General features: G+C 35.7%; 1 protein-coding gene across 1 annotated transcript; it reads right to left on the reverse strand.

The window, feature by feature from the left end:
* Positions 1-3,063: 3,063 nt before the first annotated feature.
* LOC129265575 (pinin-like) lies at positions 3,064-19,805 on the reverse strand. Its single transcript, XM_064101347.1, has 9 exons — positions 19,788-19,805; positions 15,367-15,665; positions 15,121-15,189; positions 14,333-14,402; positions 13,146-13,249; positions 12,669-12,744; positions 12,044-12,199; positions 8,967-9,105; positions 3,064-8,545 (listed from the first exon to the last, which is right to left on the reverse strand). Exons 1-9 carry the CDS (start codon positions 19,803-19,805, stop codon positions 7,821-7,823), a joined length of 1,656 nt encoding a protein of 551 aa, XP_063957417.1. The 3' UTR covers positions 3,064-7,820.
* Between the last annotated feature and the right edge of the window lie 305 nt (positions 19,806-20,110).

Genomic DNA, 20,110 nt, shown 5'->3' on the forward strand with positions numbered 1-20,110 from the left:
TATTAGCCGCATAATTGGGTTTATGAAAGGGGTATGAAATTGCAGTTGCTTTCTGATTTAGAATCGTAAAATAGCCCCAAAAACGTACATACTGAAGCCCCTTTGATGTGCACTCATCGGAGTAAAATCGCATGAAAGCTAGAGCAAAATATATAATAGAATTGAAACTAGACAATGGACGCTAAACAGCGAGCCATGATTGGTTGTCAAGGTAAACAAGTTAGGCTTAGTACCAGCCGTAAATTGAAACAAAGCAACTAAAATAACGCAAGGGTTCTTACAAACTCCTGGCGCAAATGAGTGAAACTCCTTGCTCGGCTGTACACCTTAAACCAAGATGAACAGTATTGTTCAGCGCATGCTTGGTTGCTCAGCAAGTGGTTAGCAATAGCCGAACTACTACCACCATCCGTCGCAGTACTAGTGGTACTCTTTCTGCATGCATGCGGAGGTTGTGAACGTGCGCTAATTCGACAATTTCTGATAGAGGCGGACACATGTTGGTTAATGTGATCTGCTGAACGTTGGGTTGTACAGTTCTATTATATATTGTTTTGCTCTAGCGTTTTAGTCATTCATGCGATTTTACTCTGATGAGTGCATATCAAAAAGCTTCAGTATGTCCATTTTTTATTTTACGGTACCAAACACTTATTGATTATACATCCCTTAATAATTGAGGGCATTGCTGAAAGATTGATCTCACCCAATCCTGTGAGATTTTTTTATATGTTTAAATTTTGTTGGCTTTTTGTGCAATTATTTATTTTGAAAATGTATTGCCTTACCGGTATTTTAAATACATTTTATATCATCTTTTATAACATTATGTAAACATATAAGTGCAGTATGTAAAACATTTTTTAAAGCTATTTATATGCACAGATGAGGCTTTAACATGTTAAGGTCATTATATAGATATATAGCCTCTATGCTTCTTTTAGCAGATTGACTCTCAGTGGAATGGCCATGTTATTCAGCTTTAATGCAAGTAGAGAAGAAAAATCATATCTTCTACAAATGGTTTATAAATGCAAGAATAAGAAAAATATATTGTGGAGAAGTAAATTTGATTGCTTGAAAGCTTAAAACTGTAGGGTAACTTTACCTTTCTTATTGTACAATTTCATTAGGATGGTGTACAACTCAGCCTGTGAGCCTTTTATCAATATCACTCAATATGTCAGTACTCAATGAATATGATATGCATGGAAATGCCTCTTGCAATTTGAATTAAATGAATTATATTATTGAAAGGAAATGTATGGGTCACTTCTTCTTTGTTTTAATGCTCCTGAGTTGTCAACTGGTTAAATGCAGATTCATCCAAACAGGCAAAAGGTTCAAGTAGAGCTTAATATGCAAGTCAAAGAATGTACCTTCAGGAAGTATGCCCGGTTTACACTTGGACACATTGTGGTGCCTGCATTGATGCGTGACAGTGTGGGACATTTTATGACATGACTTGCCTGTATTATGCACGCTTTGTCCTGACACATTCATGACATTTACATGTTTCTGCATTGCTTGCGCATAATTCACGCACTGTCCCGACATGCTTTCAGTAAACATTCTTGACACCCTATTCTGTGACGTATCTAGCACAAATTTAAATATTCCAACGTTCTGATGTTGACGTCCTCTACGTTTGTTGATCAGGACCTCTTACACTGATCACGTGTTCTGCGTGCACAATTTGCGTGCATTATTCACAAACTATGCATGAAGTATGCTTAGCCTATGCGCAAAGTATGAGCAATCCTGTCGTGAACTAGTCGTGAGCTGCGTGCCACTTCCCCGAGGGGGTGTGCCTACTATTTTTTGTGCTACGAATTTCTATTTCGATGCCACGCAGTAGCATGCACTGGCACGGCTATATGGTGCTTTATGAATGGTTCGCAAATTTGTAATGTATGCTCAAATTTTCTGACACACATAGTCCCCGCAGTGTCACCCAGGCTTAAGATCTTTTGCTAATTACTGTTTTTATGGTTGATCTACCGGTATATGGATTCTTGTATATTAACAGATGCTCCAGACAGACTGTGGGTAGTAGAATGATGAAAAGTTTATGAGAAATGGAAATGGTAGAGATTGAGTGAAAATGCAAAGGCAAGAAGCGAAGGATGAGAGGGTATTCTACTACGTATATTTTCTTGAGTTAAAGGTCCTTAAAAGGACTGTTATAACCAGACAAGATATGATGGCATGTAGCATGAGAAGATTATTAATGAGATGAAGAGTCTTGTGGCAGCATTTGAGGAAGGTGAGAGAGTTTCCGGGTTTTGAAGATTTTACTTTATTTGAAGGTTTGCATGGTGATACAGATAATTCAAAAGGGTTTAAAGGTAGGCCTACACTGTGAAGATAGTGAATGAAAAAAGTACCACTTTGACTCTAAAATATAATCTGTTAAAGATAATAGTATCCATGAATATTCAATGTTTTCATCTCTTAGAAAGATTAGAGTTTCAACATTATGCTATTATAGGAATTTTAAGTGATTATACTAATTTGATGATATCCCTTCTCCCTCTTTCTATCTGTTCTTTGACTTCTCTCTACTTTCTCAATCTCATAAGGTGTTTAAATCTCTGTCCTAATAAAAACGAGCAACCCTATCTCTGTTTTCACTCCTTGCCATTTATCCTTGCTATTCCCTTTCTATTGACTCTGACAACTGTCCCCTCCCACTCTTCTCTCTCTGACCCATCCATGCTCTCTCTCACTTTTCAATACTTTACCTCTCCACCCACATTTCCCCATCACCCTTTTGAATGTTGTCCTCCCCCCAACTACCCCCTTTCTCTATATACCTCCCAATTTTTGGAACCCTTCTCTCCCTCTATATATACATATATCTCTTGACCTTCTTAAGGCTTTAAAAGCTCTAACCTTTCATTGCTTTTTAACATCCCCCCCTTGACTTATCCAAGGACATGCTCGTTCTTACCCCCTTTCTTTTGGCATACTAACCACGACCCCCCCCCCTCTCTCTCTCAAACTTACAATGCCTTTTATTTCCAAAAGAATTTACAACTTATTCAATAGATTCACAATGACAATTGTTTTTAAATCAACTGAAATAAAAGGTAGTAATTTATTATACATATCAATATACACTGTAAAGCACAATATTCTGAGTAGGAGCGTTGCTAGAAAATGTGACTTGTGAGGAGCAGGTCAGGCAATCCAAGGGGGTGTTGCAAGAAAATATTTGCAATCAATCGCAAATATTCCATTGCAATGTTACGATTGATTGATCACTTTTAACTATAGCAAATCAGATTACACTCCTTGTTTCATGAAGCAGATTAGCGGTCAATCACAAATTTGCAATTAATTGCACGGCATATGCTTGATTTAGGGAAAATTGACTTGCAATTGATCGCAAGTTTCTTGCAACTCCCCATAAGAGTTGACCTTTTTTTAAACAGATTCATTGATTATTATCTAATTTTGAGAAGATCTAGCAATGCCCCTGAACCTAGCTGAATTCTAATTATCACTAAACTTAATTGCTATTATAATTAACCCATTGGTTTGGAAAAGATAAGTGATAGCAGCTTCTGCTTAATACCTAGTTCTCACTGTCAAGATTTGCGCCACAATGTGATTGTATCAGATAACATCAGTCGTGGCGATCTGAATGATCCAATAATATTCATGATCAGTTACAAAAGGCCAATTGTGGCATTCGTAACGGATCAAAGGACAGTGGAAATGAGGCATTAGCAAAAGATGTTGCATAACTATCATGTTAAACAATTGGCAATGTATGCAGGTATATATACTCTACCAATAGTAATAATACTAGATACAAGGAATATAGCACAAATTAATTTTCAATGAAGTAAATTTATCTACCATTAATTTACAATGCCAGTATACAACAGTATCCACTCCTCGTCAAAGTAAGGATTGAACAAAATTTTACATGTAAGACTAAATTTGATCAATAAGTTTCAGAAAATCAGCACTCAAGACACTTGCCAGACAGAATGGAAAAACAGTACTCTCTTTGCACAATGTTTGGGCTTTACACACTGTCCCCTTGCATTTGGACATTTCAAAATTAAGTTTTCCTCTTCAAAAAAAGGAAAAATATACAAATGCTGTGATTGAAACTTTTGGTGAGTCCTTAAAAAAATATATTAGGTAAGCTTCATAAACAAGAAATTGAATCAAGGGATATATGAACAAAACTACTAATGCTATTGATGTAATGAGGATTTTTTTTTACAGTAAACAAAAAAAAAGTTGTAATTTTGAGAAATTCCAAGAAACAAGGAAATCCCCCTAAAATATTGCAAATATTTATGTCAAAAATTTCAAGATGGACTATCAATCCCCCCCCTTAAAAAAAAAAGGTGGGAAAATTCCAGATTCTAAAACAAATTCATTTATGGGAAGAAAGGGATCTGAAATAAAACAAATTTCAAAATATACATAATTTTTTTCCCCTTCAAATTAAATGAACTAAATATGTAGAAATTAGGAAACAAAAGTAAATTTTAAACTGAAAACACTTAGTAGGATGTAACTTCTCATATAGGATTATATTGGTAGTTATAAGAAAAGTAATTCAAGCTTTAGTAAAGGGTCAATAATGATATAATATTGACTGGCCTTGAGGGGAACATCAAATATATTGTCCGCAACAGAATCATATTGGCTTGAGTCATTAGACGAGGGCAATATGGTTCTTTTAAGGGCAAAATATTTGATGTTCCCGAAAGAAGAGCCAGTCAATATTTATATTATCATCTAAATCAGACATCTAGAGCAAAAATTATGAAAATTGATATATTTCTTTTAAGAATATGGTTCTACTTTGTCATGTTAAATACCAGGGGCCAGGCTCTGCACTTTACCATTATGACGAACTTGTAATTATAAGATAGCGTCACTAAGGACGCATATCCAGCGCCCGGATTCAGTGTTTTTCTTGTGATGCATATTTTTGCTGCGCAGATTATTATGAAGCATATCTCTTTCTACGCATCCTTAAATGCCCGGATGCGAGACCAGGGAAAATACAAAAGTATATTTTGCGTCGTCTCTGCATGCAAAGTCAATACGCGCATAAAGACCGAGCAAACTACAAACAATATACCTATCCCTTCCAGATATTCAGAAAATCTAGGGCAATATGGTTTTGTAAATTACCAGCTCAGATGTCTGATACGGGTGATAACGTGAATTATAATTGAGTCAATTTTAAAGTGAAAAGACTACGTAGGATTTAACTTCTCATATGGGACTACATTGGTAATTATAAGAAAAGTAATTTAAGCTTTGGTAAAGGGTCAGAAATGTGAATTATAATTGAGTATTGTCTAACAAGCCAATCTTGCAGAAGTATAGAGCAGTTACAGTTTCATCCAACAGCCAATTTCTCTGTGATAATATCAAATATTTAAATCTGAGATATCTTCTGCCCTTTCTCAATAATAATAAAAACGATAATTCTATTTTTCTCCTAAAATGCCCTAAACACTTATCTTATGGAGAGTATATTCTGATATTCTCCTCCCTTCCCATGCTAAGAAATAAAAAGTTATTCATCAAACAGAAAGAAAACACGCAAACATTTTATTTGATCGCCTCGGGCACCAGAATGAAATAGATTTTCATGTAAAAATGCAAAATTCATCTTGTAAAATGCAGTTTTATTTCTTATCTCCTGGGCAAACACATTCATACAGTCTAGTAATGAATTGAAATGGAGATAGACATATTTTTGGGATTTATAATGCTAACCACAGGCTTCATTTAGTAAACCCTATATTAGTGACCACCAGTGTATAGTGAAAGCCAGTCTCTTTAGTCCATAACAGCCATTTGTTTTTAATGACTCTTTTTCTGTTTCTCTTGTATGGCATTAATAGACCGATTCAAATGTCCAAAATATGTGGCTTTTTGCTTTCAAATACACTCTTAAATACTGCCACGATATATGCCCAACTTATCTTCACACTGATCATAAAATATTCAACAGTGCAATATAAATAAAATAATATTAATCCATACATGACTAGTGCAAAATGTCAATTTCTTACCACTCAAGCAGTATACACACAATACACACCCACAAGTTGTCAGAGTATACAAGAAGTACATTACATATAACAAGAACAAGTGAAAGATTATTATAGGAAGAGTTATCTGATATTTTTACAGTGCCTTTCTCAACCCATTTAATTTTGCCTTGTGATTTACTGGAAAATTTCTTGAAGTACAAGTTTGGATATATTTAGGAAAATCACAGGAATAACCAATTCATACATTTTTTTTTCACACCTGCATCCTATTTAAAAAAAAACTGAATATTTCATTAAACATTAAATTTCTAATCAAATCTTGATTTGACTTGATTCTAAAATATGCAAAGGCTTTCTTTCCCACTCCACTCTCATAAAATCTCTCTCTCTCTCTTACCTGCTGCTTTCTATATCTTCCTATTGTCAGGAATGTTTGTAAGTTTTAAAATAATCAGATTATGGCTGCATTTAAATCCCAGAAACACCAGCATGATTGTTTTCTTCAAAAAAGGTCATTTTGGGAGCAAATAGTAAGTTTCTTGGTCGTTTATTCATGAAAACTTGATGGAATTGGTGGTTTGAGGAAAAAAGAGAGGTCTTTGGTGCTTGCACCAAAATCAAATCCTGCAGAGCACACTAGCCTATCAGAGTTTGGTCATATTTCCCTCTCGGCCAAACATGCATTAAAATAGAAGCCTATGCCATTACCATGAGATGTACTTCATGGAATATAAATTATTCAAAAGTAAATTTATGAGAAAATGAGACATAAATGGCTGTATGTTGCAGAGATGCATTTACATGTAGCTACAGTGCACTACACACTTGCCTAATAGGTGTTTGTAGAATGAACACACATTTTTGCCCATTCAACTAAAGAGTCACAAAAGCTAGACTATTTTGACGACCATCTAAATAACGTTTTGAAAGTGTACGCGAATAGAAAATTACAAAGGCCCACTGCATGGCAGTGTGAAGTCATTGTGAATAGGAATGAGGTATTCATTGATTTAAACTTTTCTTGAAAACAATTGTATATAAACTTGAATCTAAAAATGTTTTTAATGTTATTAACCCCACCCCACCCCCCCCCCTTAAAAAAAAGACAACCCAGTATTACACACTAGCTCGAGTTATATGAAATGAAGAAATGCGAATCGCTTGCTTTCCTGGATTTTACAAATTCACACTGAAAGATTATTAAGCTGTATAAATGGCACATCGAAAAGGTAGTTCCCTCCTTCAATTTCATTTCTGTCTACCCCCAATAATCTCCCCTTCTCCCTCCCCCACCCTTTCTCTCTCTCTCTCTCCTTTCTTCATATCAAATATTTACCCTCCACTGCTTTCTAACTACTGGCTGTATGAATGGAGTTGGCATTTCCCTTGAATGCATCCCGATATCAAGTGCAATGTTATCTAACTTGAAGGGAAAAAGAGAAGAAAATGGAGGACATCAAATAGAAAGTCAAGAAAGATGGTCATTCTTAAGATAAATCATTTTAGATGAAACCTGCATTATTGATTTTATTTTTGAAGTTGAATCCTGAATAAAAACCATCATAATGACCGGTTGCATATCACAAGCCATCCTTATCCCAATTGTGGAGGATGGATAAAATTCATGAATCTATTATTCAACCTTACAAATCAAATGATAGCCGATGGTTTCTCAATGAACTACTCCCTTCAAAGACAAATCCTTAAAAATCATGAAATAATGATACTAGGTATTTTGAAGACAATATTTGAGGACTTAATATCGAAAGCAAGCCTTCACAGGTCATCATAAATATAGTCCAACTGTTCTTGATCATTCTGACCCTCGTCTACTTGACCTGCCGTACTATCAGTTGCTGCTGGTTTCTCTACAGCATCATCATCATCACCCCATCCTACATTACCCCATTCTTCATCAGCCAGCCCTTGCAATCCTTCCTCCTTTCCCTCTTTACTTTCTTTATCCTGACCATTTTCTTTCATGACGTCCCCAACATCCTCCACCTTCATCTCTTCTTCATACTTACCTTCCATCTTACCATCGTTACCTTCACCATCTTCCTTTTCTTCTTCTTTTTCAGGGTGATCAAGGACGGTTTCGGCAGTTGTCTCTTTCACAGGTTTATCTTCTGTGTCTTTGGAAGAGTGAAGATTTTCTTCATTAATGTCTTTAGGTTTGGAGACCTTAGCTTCTTTTTCATCTTCATGCTTTGTCCTCTTCCTGTCTCTTCGTTTCTCATCACTTCCATGCTTCTCACTATCTCCCCTATGTGATTTATCCCTATCATCCATCTTACCCTTTACCTCATCACGGTTACTATGACGACGTCTTCTCTCTTCCCCACTCCGTCTTCTCTCCTCGCCACTCTTCCTTCTGTCCTCTCCGCTCCTTCTCCGGTCCGTAGATTCTCCATCTTCTTCTTTTTTCTCTTCTTTCTTGGGTTTCCCTTCTAACTCAGCAATCTCTATTGCAAGCTCATCTTTACGCTTCTCAACAGCAGCTACGAGAAAAAGAAGATACTAATTAGTACATGGGATATAAAGATTCAAAATAACAGATATTGCCATGTCTATCTGTTTAATAAACATTTCAACTCCCCTCCGAAGCTATACTTTCCACAAGGGAGAGCATTTTGTTAGTGCTTCAGGCAAAATATAATCCCTTGGGAAAAAGTAAAACTCCATCGGAGAAATGAAATGCTATATTCAATTTCTGGGTAACAATATCAGTATATTAACTTATCAGCTACATCAAACAAGTTAGTACAAATCTTCATGCAGCTAAAATGTTGTCACAGAAATATTCTGTTGGTGAGAAAATATACTCAAACACAAATTCAAAACACTCTTTTTCAATTTAAAAAATGGCATACAAGACAGTAAGTAAAAGGATGTACAAGATGTACCACATCATTGACTAACCACTTAATATCTGCTTAGATTCTTTGAAAAGTTTCTCTGTACCCAGAGTCCATTTGGCAGGTTTGTAGAAGATGTAGGGTTTTGCCCTTGTGCGGATGAAGTTACTCAAAAGGCCAGAGTGAACATCCCAATCCTTGTGCTGTGGACAAAATATTTCTCAAATGATATAATAATTCTGCTAACGTCTTTCATAAATGTTTTTTCTTGAAATCAAATTGAGGATAACTATAGAACTTCTACAGTTTTGCACCAATTCAATATAAAACATACACCTGGCTTATGATACCCTACCATCATGATCTAAATATATTAACCAACGATTGATTTCTGAGAGGATTAGTAAGAATTCTAAAGGGTTGCCATTACTTTTCTATAACTTTCAGACATTTCGCCTTATTTGATACTTTCTTTCCCTATTTTGTTTAACTTTCATTTCAGTTGATACCAAGACAATTATACTTGGAAAAATTAACAAATCTTAGGAGAAGTCAAAATCAAACCATCATTTATTAGATAAGCAGTGGAAAAGTCCCTTTGAAACTATCATCACTCTAGATAATATATATAAATGCTTTTGGGAGGAAATCAAATATATGGTAATTGATAGTCTCAATGAAGGTCATGAAAAGAAACAGTTGTCTTGTTCACAAAGACAGGGCATACTTACCTTATTGTATAAAAAGGGTGATAAAAAACTCTTAGATAATTGGCGCCCTATTTTCGTTGCTAAACATTGATTATAAACTTGCTGCCCGTATCCTTTCTTTACGATTACAGAAAGTGATAGATAAACTGATATCACAAGATCAAGCTGGATTTTTAAAAAACCGATCTGCTTCTGAATGTATTAGATTGATTCAAGATACTATTGACTATTGTGTGTTTACAAAGAAACCAGGTGTTGTGATGTTTTTAGATTTCAAAAAAGGTTTCGATACCATGAATCATGATTTCCTATTCTTTTTGTTAAAAGAACTCAATTTTAAAGATTCGTTTTTAAGATGGATAGAAACGTTATATAATGGTGCATGTGGACGTGTTTTAAATTTTGGTTGGATATCAGATAAATTTGCAATAGAGAGAGGCGTAAGGCAAGGTTGCCCACTTTCGGCATATTTATTTATTATTGTTGCAGAGGTTTTAGCTAAGAAAATTAGACAAAATAATCAAATACAAGGGATCCAAATTCCACATAGATTGAACGATAGAGATATACGTATCGTACAATATGCAGACAATACAACAATTTTTACTGATTCTATACAATGCATCAAAAAGATAATGAAAGAAGTCGAGACCTTTGGAAAATATGCTGGGCCAAACATCAATTGGACTAAATCAAATCTTATGAAAATGAATATAAACAACAATGAAACTAACAATCTTCTTTTTACTGAAGATCCTATAAAATGTCTTGGTGTTTTTGTTGGAAAAAAATATTCTGTTGTTCAATCTCTCAATTGGGAAAATAAAGTTCAAAAAATAAAAAATACACTTGACTCATGGAAAATGAGAAAATTATCATTACATGGAAAAGTGGTGGTAATAAAATTTTTAGTAATGTTACAGATAGTACATACTGCTACGGCAGTACCAATCCCTTCTAAAATAATCAAAGATATTAATAAACTAGTTTACAATTTTTTGTGGAATTCCAAAAAAGAAATGGTGAAACGTAATATTTGTCATAATCCTGAAAAAGAAGGGGGATTAGGAATGGTTGACTTAAATACAAAATGTCGATCAATAAATATTTTACAGGTGAAGACAATGCTTGGAAAACCCTGTTTGAATATTGGACTCATAAAATCAGCGAGGATTTGCCTCTTTGTTTGACTTTTAATTGCAAAAAGAGTGATATGTATCGTATTTGTATGAAAAAACATTTGCCCATATTTTATGTTGACATGTTCTGTTCATGGGCTGATTTAAAGTATATTGATATGTTTAAAGTAACGAATATTGAAAACGAAATTATTAGGTACAATAGTAACATAAAGTATAAAAAAGATGTATTATATTTTCCTAACTGGATAAAGAACAATATTTTTAAAGTTAAACAAATCGTAACAGGTGGTGAATGGAAGAAGATTGATTCAATATGCACTATTTTCAAAGAAAGAGAATTACTTTCTACCTTTGAATTGTTGAAAATAAAAAATGCGTTCCCGAAGTTCTGGCTTGACAAGTTACGTAATAGTGCACGAAATGTAAATAGCATGTCATCGAAATCCAGCACTATTGAAATATCAACAGGTGACTGTATAGAAATCAATGGCATGAAAGCCAGACATTTTTATCATTTGATGATTGAAAAGGAGAAAAGAGACCTCCCTTGTATTTATTTTTGGAACGATTTCTTGGGCTTGCCTCTTGAGTTTAATTGGAAACGATTATTAGAGTTTAAACTGGATTTTATAAACGACAACAGGATTAAACAATTTAATTTTAAATTAATTCATAGAATACTACCAAGTAAAGACAACCTTTGCAAATGGAAAATTAAAAATGATATTTTATGTAATATTTGTAAAGTTCCAGAAACCAGTATTCATATTCTTTTTACTTGTCAAGTGGTAACAGTTTTTTGGAAAATTGTTTCTAAATTAATAAATGCTTTGATCGATGTAAAGATTGTTTTGAACGAAAAAATTATCGTGATAGGTCATGAAATAGAAGAAACAGAAATGAATGTGGTTAACCTTATTATAAATTTTTCACAATTTGTAATCTATAGGAATTATATTAGAAAATGTTTTGGAAACGACAAGCATATGACTCATGCTTTTTATTTCATGAAAGATCTAAAGGTAGAACTTCGAAGTTATTTAAAAAGAAAATGTAATCAGAAGAGACTTGATTTAAAACAGGTCTCAAAGGTTCTTTTAATCCTTTAGTTCCTGTTTCATTATTTCATCTATGTATATTTTTGTATGTGACTTTTGTTAAAACGATTGTAAATATCCTATTAACAAATAAAGCCCCTCTTATGAGGATTAAAGAGAAAAAAATCATCACTCTAGACAACTGAGTGTCAACAAGAAAAGAGACTTTACCACGGTAACATTAATACCTACCTCTTGAGTGAGTTCAACCAACTGTTCTAAACGATTGAGCTCTGCCTGTTTATCTTTCCGCTCTTTCATTAATAGTTTCCTCTCTTCTGCCACAGCTTTCTTCTCTTCTACAGCTTTCTCTTCTAGCTTCTTCTCAATCTCCTTTCTTCTTTTATCCTGCAAATTCAGTGATTATAAAAAGAGGGTTGTATTTATCAATGAAAATAAAAGTTAGCTAATAAGTATAACCTAGGATCATTTCACAGACATGTAATTCCCCAAACTTATGCCAAGTGCCAACTGGTTTATTATCATTCAACAAGAAATCTAAATGGACTACACAACCTCCTGCATTTCCTAAGCATGAACTACTAGTAAAACTAATGCAGTGATGTGATAAATATGACATGAACTAAGTCAAAGCAATGTTGTATCGTGTAAATCATACCACCCCTTCCAATAATACCATCATTGGCTGTTTGTTGAATAGTCTTTTTTTTTAATCTTTGCATATTCCTCCTATACTCCTCTCCCCCTGGGATACCACTTAGTTAAAGTGTAACTTAAAATCCAACATAACCTTTTGTGCAACAATCCCCAAATGAAAGTACTTACTCCATGGGGAATAATTTGTTCATATACAAACCTTGTCTGTCTTCGAATCACTTTCATCTCTGAACTTCTGCAGGGTGCCTAATAGGTGACCAAACATTCGCTTATTCCTAAAAACAGGAAAAAATGACAGTAAGGCTTATAGTGTATTAAGCGCAATAGAAAAGATAAAGAGGATATGTTTCCGAGTTCACTTTGTTAAACCAAGATTATTTTGAAGAAGTGCATGTTAAGCTAATAGCAATTTTTGGCAAGGCAAAAAAAAAGCTGAAAATGAACTGTAAATCACCAAACATTGCAACCATGACTTCTAATTAATTTTTTTTTTCTGAAATGGATGCAATATTTATTTTTTACTTTTGACCTATGCTAGAGCAGATGAACCTGTATATTTGCCATATACAACTCTGTAGTATTTTGTTTATCTCTTCAAGAAAAGTGGACTCTAACTTATTTCAGATATAGATAATCACAAACAAATCTTATCCCTCACACAAATTAAGCCCCTCACCTATCAACACTCTTCTTGTCTTTCTGTACTTCTTTGATGGTCTGTTGGCGAGTTTTTTGTGTCACTGTTGTTAGGGTAGTTACCACGGAAGATTGAACAAGAGGCTGTCAATGAGGAAAGAGAGGGAAAAAAGGTGTTGCCTGTAGTTAACAAATCATTGTAAAATGTTGGTCAATGGAAATGTTAATTGTAGAATCATGGGCTATTCACCTTTCTTGACGAATAAGGCACACACAACTATTTCTAAAAACAGCTATTTACATTTATAATATAAAAAAATATACAAAAAGAGGTAAAACTGAAAGATTTACATCCCATCACTAGTACATAACAGAAATTGGTTCCACAAATCAATTACTCTTCTAATCCAGAGGAGCTGAGTGCTAACAAAAATTCTTAGACGATAGAGAGTTACAATCTCTGACGCCTTATCTCAGTTGAATCCTTAACCCTATCTAGGCCGGGCGATTCGGGAGATCTTGGCCGTTGATCGCGCCGAAAATTGGCACGCATGTTGTCTGGTACATAATCTACAAAATTGTATAGTAATTTATTTCATGCAAATTGCTATTTAGTGATTATGCTAATTTATGCATAATTAGTATGCAAAATCATACTTTTTCCTCTAACTCCCTAAATAAGCTCCAAATGTTCTAATTTTTGGTATAGAAACTCTTTGTGGTATTCTTAGCAAATGTACATGAAAGAAATTGTAATATCAGATCAATTTCTTATATATTATATTGTTTTCGCAATTTCCTGTTTATTTCTTTGGTTTTTTTTTACTTTTAGTTTATCATTGTTTTTTCGATGGACTTAATTGGGAACTCTTTTTGAAATCATAATTGAAATCATAAACAGCATAAAACAAATCCATTTATACCAGCAACACTAAAAATAATCATACATGTATTATGATTTTGGGTTGAAAACACATGTATTGACTCTGTACAAAAAATCATGTTTTGGGGCTATTTTGGGGCTGACATGCACTTACAAAATGTTGCGTAATTTTGGAACCGTGGACCCGGGCGTCGTACATTTTGTGCGCCCCCCCCCCCCCCCCTCTCGGTCTAGGTAGGGTTAAAAAGAAAAAGTCCTGTTCATGTAATAAATTAGCACTTTACATGGTTGAATTGGTGCTGTATACGTGTAAATTGCATGAGTATTATCAACCTAATCCTTACCTTATAATCCATGTCCTCATCCTCATCATCACTGGGGGCTCGGTTCCTTGGTCCAACTCTTCCTCCTAGCCTAAAAAAAAATCACAAAAACATACAAACACTTATAATGCTACTTTGTACCCATGTAAGCAATTTACCCAACCAGAATTCACAGGCTTATAACAAATGAATCAAATGATTTATGATCTTATACAGTATCTTTTTAAACATAGAACATATGAGATTATATACTTAACCAGTTTCATAGCAATTTCTTAATACTCACATACTGTAATAAATTCCTAAGTTTTAATCAAGCATGCCATTTAATTTGTAAAGTTGGTTTTCATAAAAGTAGTAAAATAGGGAAATGTGTTAATGAAAGTTTGGCAAAAAATCCTAACAAAGCCACTCAACTAGTCACAGGTACTTAAATAATATCATCAGACACACCATTTCAAACAGACTTCTATGAGAAAAGTATTTTTTAGTATCATTGAAATACTTTTCAAACAATTAGACATGTACAGAAATTCATGGAATCTGTATTACATGACGTATATAGGGCAGCTGTTTGCATGAGATTCTTTGCTTGCTCTAATCAAATTTTGATCAATATTTTTCTCTCGATTTCCTGCCTTTATCAATCAATTAGGCATCATGGTAAAGGCTCCTTTCATAATGTAGTATTGGTTCAAATAAAATGTTATAAGATCAGGCTATATGATAAAAAAGAAAACAGATATCAGATTGCCTGAATGTTACTGTGTAAAATCTGGTCATATAGTAATTGCTGATCAAGCACTAACCTGCTAAATGGACTTCCCAGGTTAGGTCTCTTAGCAGGCGGTGCCCCAAGTCTCTCCATCAGTGAAAGCCTGTTTGAAAAAAAAATCACAAAAATGTTGGAAATCATTTTTTAATCATTGTTTAATTCTTGGGTGTTCATTCTTTTTTACTTATCCCCATCATCCATCTCACTTTTATAAGTTACTTGATGAAGATATTAAATAACGACATATTACTTTGACTGGTAAATTGCAAAGAATCCTTACCTCTGTACTGTTAATCCTCCGCCTCTACCCCGTACTCCTAATGCATCTATTGAAACTCTCCGCTGATCACCAGATATGCCTCTCTGATCCGCTGATAACCTTCTCTGGTCACCAGAGAGTCTCCTTTCAATCCTTTGATCACTTAAAGGTCTCCTTAAGTCACTTACATGCCTCCTCTGATCACCTGATATTCTTCTCTGCTCTCCAACAATGAGCCTTCTTGAATCTCCAACAGACACCCTGTTAACATGATATAGAGATTGGGAATTATTAAGTGAAAGAAGATTCAGAGTCTTGCTCTAAATATGGCGACAGGTACTTTCATGCATTGCTTATCAGATGATGTTGAAGTTGTTACCCACACTCTGCCAATGGACATCAGACTTCAAGAAATCTTGGCCACAACTCTCTGCAACTACATCTCCACTCTAGATTGGATGTTGATGTAGGGCTGGGACTAAAACATGGGTACCCGGGTCCCGCCAGGAAGCCTCGGGTACCCAAGTAGAAAAATCAATACCCGATTAGGCCCGTTTTGAAAGTCCATTTTTCATGCACGTGTACACGGCCTGTTTTGAATCAATGACTTAAGAATAAAGTCGAAATTAGTGTCATGAAGGTAGGAGCGTTTGTTAATCAAACTTTTATGGACAATATTTGATTAAGATCGAAATAATCGCTTCCCATTACCCGCGGCTCATACCCAGGGACTCGATTTTAAGGCGGGCGAGAGCGATCGCGCGCTACATGCGCGCCTTAATCCATTTTAGGTAGCGCGATTAATAGCGCGCCTCGCGATCGCTGAGCTGCGCGGAAATGCCTAAAGTCGCCCTCGAAATCACCCAAAATCATTGCCAAGTGATAACAACTCAACGGCCCACTAACGCCATATGTTCGAGCTCTGCTTACCATTTAAAAATCATCCAATATCCACACTCAAAATCATGAATAAGCCTTGAAAATAGCGAGGAACGCAGTTTCAAATTCCGAAGTTGCGTCTTTTTTTCTGTACCACGTATTTCCATACACATGGTACCAGGTATGGAAAAAAAAATCAACGCAACGGTTGGGAAACAGTTGCATGTATAGGGGTCCATTATGACTACCACGCACCATGTACAATTTCTAATGTACATGTTTCCCCTACAGATATCACAATTCAGAGTCTAGTAACCTAGCATTGGTGAGTTGTCATTCGGCTTTGCTTTTCAAAACGGCCTATTAACATCCAAAATAAGTTACCTTATTTATTAATTATAACTAAAAAATCATTTATTTTCTTTTTCTAGGGGATGAGGTAAATAGCAGAAAATAAATCATCAAACAAAGCTCCATCTATTTTACAAGGCCAGCGGCAGGCTTACGCACGTACGCATTGGCGCATGTAGCCAGTCGGAGCTCTGTCTCTCTGCCAGAGCTCTGGGGGACAATTCGCTCAGTAAAGGCCTCAATGATGGTGATTTTCTGTTTCAGACAGAGTTTACATTTCAGGTATATTATTCAAAACTGCCAATAAAGTTTGATGATTTCTTCATTGTCATGTATATTTAAGTTCTTAATGAATACATTCTCACCGAATTTAGACTCCCCCATAGAGAAATGTGAAATGAGAAATTTTCGTGGAGATCTGCGTTTTCAAAGAACTTCAGGAAAAGTTAGGGTATGTGGGCCTTTATTACATGTACATGGCTGAGTTCAGGGTATTGTACTGGAATAGACGGAGTAGAAATTAGATATTGAATTCATTTATATCCAAGTCCAAATCACAGTCACACACACGCACAGTGCCACACACCCACACACACCCACATCCAAGATTCTAAGCATGAAAAAATAACTTTAAAAATCATACAATATTTAACAAAAAGTAATAATTCATTAAAAAGTGAACAAGTATTCCTGAAAATACAAAGAAGTAGCATTTTAAAAAAGCCCCCGAAATGCAAAATTAGCCCCAAAATTTGACAAAAAAATTAAAATGGAGCCCCTGAAATAAAAAATTGTCAGTGACTTAACTTCTAGCCAAAGTCAAAACCTCACTCAAACAGGTTTTACAATCTAATTACAATACATTGTAAAACAATTATAAATATTGCATATTCGATTGTTTCCTTCCTTTGGTTGTTGATTGTAACTAAGTACATATATTTCCTCCATCTGTTTTGTTAATTGGACAAAAAGCTCCCCTTGTATGTTGAAGAAGAGCTTTTTGCAGTGCTCCTCTACCGCTCTCCTTAAAAGTTCTAGGAGAGCTTTTTATTGCTCCCCTCATAATTATAAAACTGAGTCCCTGCATACCCCTCTAAATGTCATTGCCCTAGGCGGCTACGCCCGGCCACTTGATGTGTTGTGAACTGGCAGGCGTCTATGCCATGGTACATGTTCGGGAGGGGTTACGAGGGGCTGGCTCAGAGCTATCACCATGGATAAACCGCACCCCCTACTTTTGCTTCTATCCCGCCGAGAAAAAGGTGCGGTAAATAGACCATCACTTACGGTACTCAAACTTTTCCATCCCATTTTGTTGCACAAATTCACTTCATCGCCCAGTGTGTTTGGTATCGACAGAAACGGCCAATAATCTTATTTTAGAAAATGACGACACCCGATCACCGAGGGGAAAGGATAGAGAGCAGTAAGCAAATTTTGATGTGGTGTCATGCAACAAATTTCATCACACTTTTCCATGCGCGATTTTGAGTCAGCAAAAAGAGCGCGCCCTCTCGCGGTTTTGTAGACAGCTGGCAGCCGTCTGTTTCGAGGAGTTTTTTAACATTTTAATTCTTTTTAATTTCTCCTTGTACACAGACGGCTAGCTATCGTGCAGCCACAATTAGGGGGTTAACAATGCAGAATCCCCCCGTCAGGGCTCATCGATTTTTGTCTTTATTCCATAAAAATATATCAAAAGAACTTGTCCAAAATAAAGATTATTATTCCGTTTTGGCCTGAAATGCACCAAAAGGAAAAGATAAACTTAAAAGGGGAAAAAACAGTGACTCTTACTTCGGCTGTCGCGCAACTCCCACTTCCTGAATCCTGGTTTATTCGAACTTAATACATAAACATATGGCCATTGAGTCCCTGTACAGATCGAGATAGAACTTCAGTCTCTGTATTTGGTGAGTGGAGCCAACGGAGTTCAGAGGAACAGAGACCGAAGCTTTTTTTGGTCTGGCGGAGTAGCGGTTTTGCAAGTCGCTACCAAATCCGCCGAGGACCAAAATCTGCAAACATCAAGCCCCGTCAAACCCGGCGGATATGGTTCCGATTAAAAACGATATATTTAGAACGATATCTGCAGGCAGATACGGTATCCGCCGATTTCCCCAAATCCGCCGCTACACCGGCCGTGCACAGTGTGTGGTTGAGCGTTACCCAGGGGCCCGTTTCTCAACACCTGGACAAGTTAGTCATATCTTTATCCATCAACCACTGAGTAAGTTCCAATCTTACTAAACCCGTTTCACGAAAGGCTTCCAAACTAGAATCCATTGATATCGATACTACCGGTAGAAAGAGCAGACGAGACGCAGCCTTAGTCACAAAATAGCATAATTTTCAAAAAGAAAAATTATGACAAAATTGCAAATATTGTGATCAATTGGGAAATAAATTATGGGCACCAATAAATGAAATACCTTCAAAAACATAATTCAAGATTATTATTGGCGATAACACTTTTCTGCAATTAATTTAAAACGATGACTAATAAAGAAAAATTGAAAAAAATATACGTGCCTGGAACGAAACCAGCAGTACAGGCTTTAACGAACATCAATAATACGGTATACCAAAGTCTTTACAATGAAAAGATTGGACACTTCACGGACTTTGCGTAATGACCTGCGTCAATTTGCGTGTAAAATAGTGTAGGTGCCTAGTCTTTCCCTTGTCGTGTCTTTGATATGAATATAAATCGCGCGCCCTCTTTAGACGAAAATTGATATCGGCGCTGACCAAATTTTATCTCCATGAAATCTTCACTAAAGATCAAGAAAATATACATATTTTTTAGAAGAAACTTCAAGGAGAAGTCACGGAAGGATCTAAATGATTGGGTAAGTGTCATAGCAGAATGTGAAATCCCTAATTATGTGTGATGTTTTATGTGGGCGAAAGCCCAGTAGTAAATGGATGTGTCGTGTGTGTCGCGTTTTATTATGAATGATATTCCTTCGCACGCGAGATGATATGAGCCCATGGGTGCCTAACACCTGGCATTGTGATGTATAGGCTCCTACGTACCGATAACTATAAAAATGCGCCAAACTGCTAGTTATGTTTAGAATCTGAGGTCACGACTGCTGTACATGGGTAACAATATTGGTTGGCAACGTTTGGCAAAAAATGTATAGTAATGGTTACAAAATGACGAATAAATTATATGAAGTAATAAAAGTAGAAGAGAGTTTACTTACAGTTGTTGACATCGCCATCTTTGATCCTTTGTTAATGCAACCTAATTACGAAATACATATAGAAAACATATTGCATCTTGCCTTCTACGGCGCGTTCTCGAACAATTGACCTAGCAAAATGGCTGCGGTCACGTGACTTATCGAGTTTGCCGGCGATGTTTTGCTTGGGTGTACACGACTTCCACGTATTTATAGTTCAGTGGTTGAAGCGGGACATTTTAGCACTTTTTAATCTAGCACCACTCATGATTTTGCCGCCCTCTATACGCGTCACGTAACTAGGTTGCATTAACAAAGGATCAAAGATGGCGATGTCAACAAGT

The sequence above is a fragment of the Lytechinus pictus genome, chromosome 7, assembly GCF_037042905.1.
Source record: "Lytechinus pictus isolate F3 Inbred chromosome 7, Lp3.0, whole genome shotgun sequence".
Classification (NCBI taxonomy): domain Eukaryota; kingdom Metazoa; phylum Echinodermata; class Echinoidea; order Temnopleuroida; family Toxopneustidae; genus Lytechinus; species Lytechinus pictus.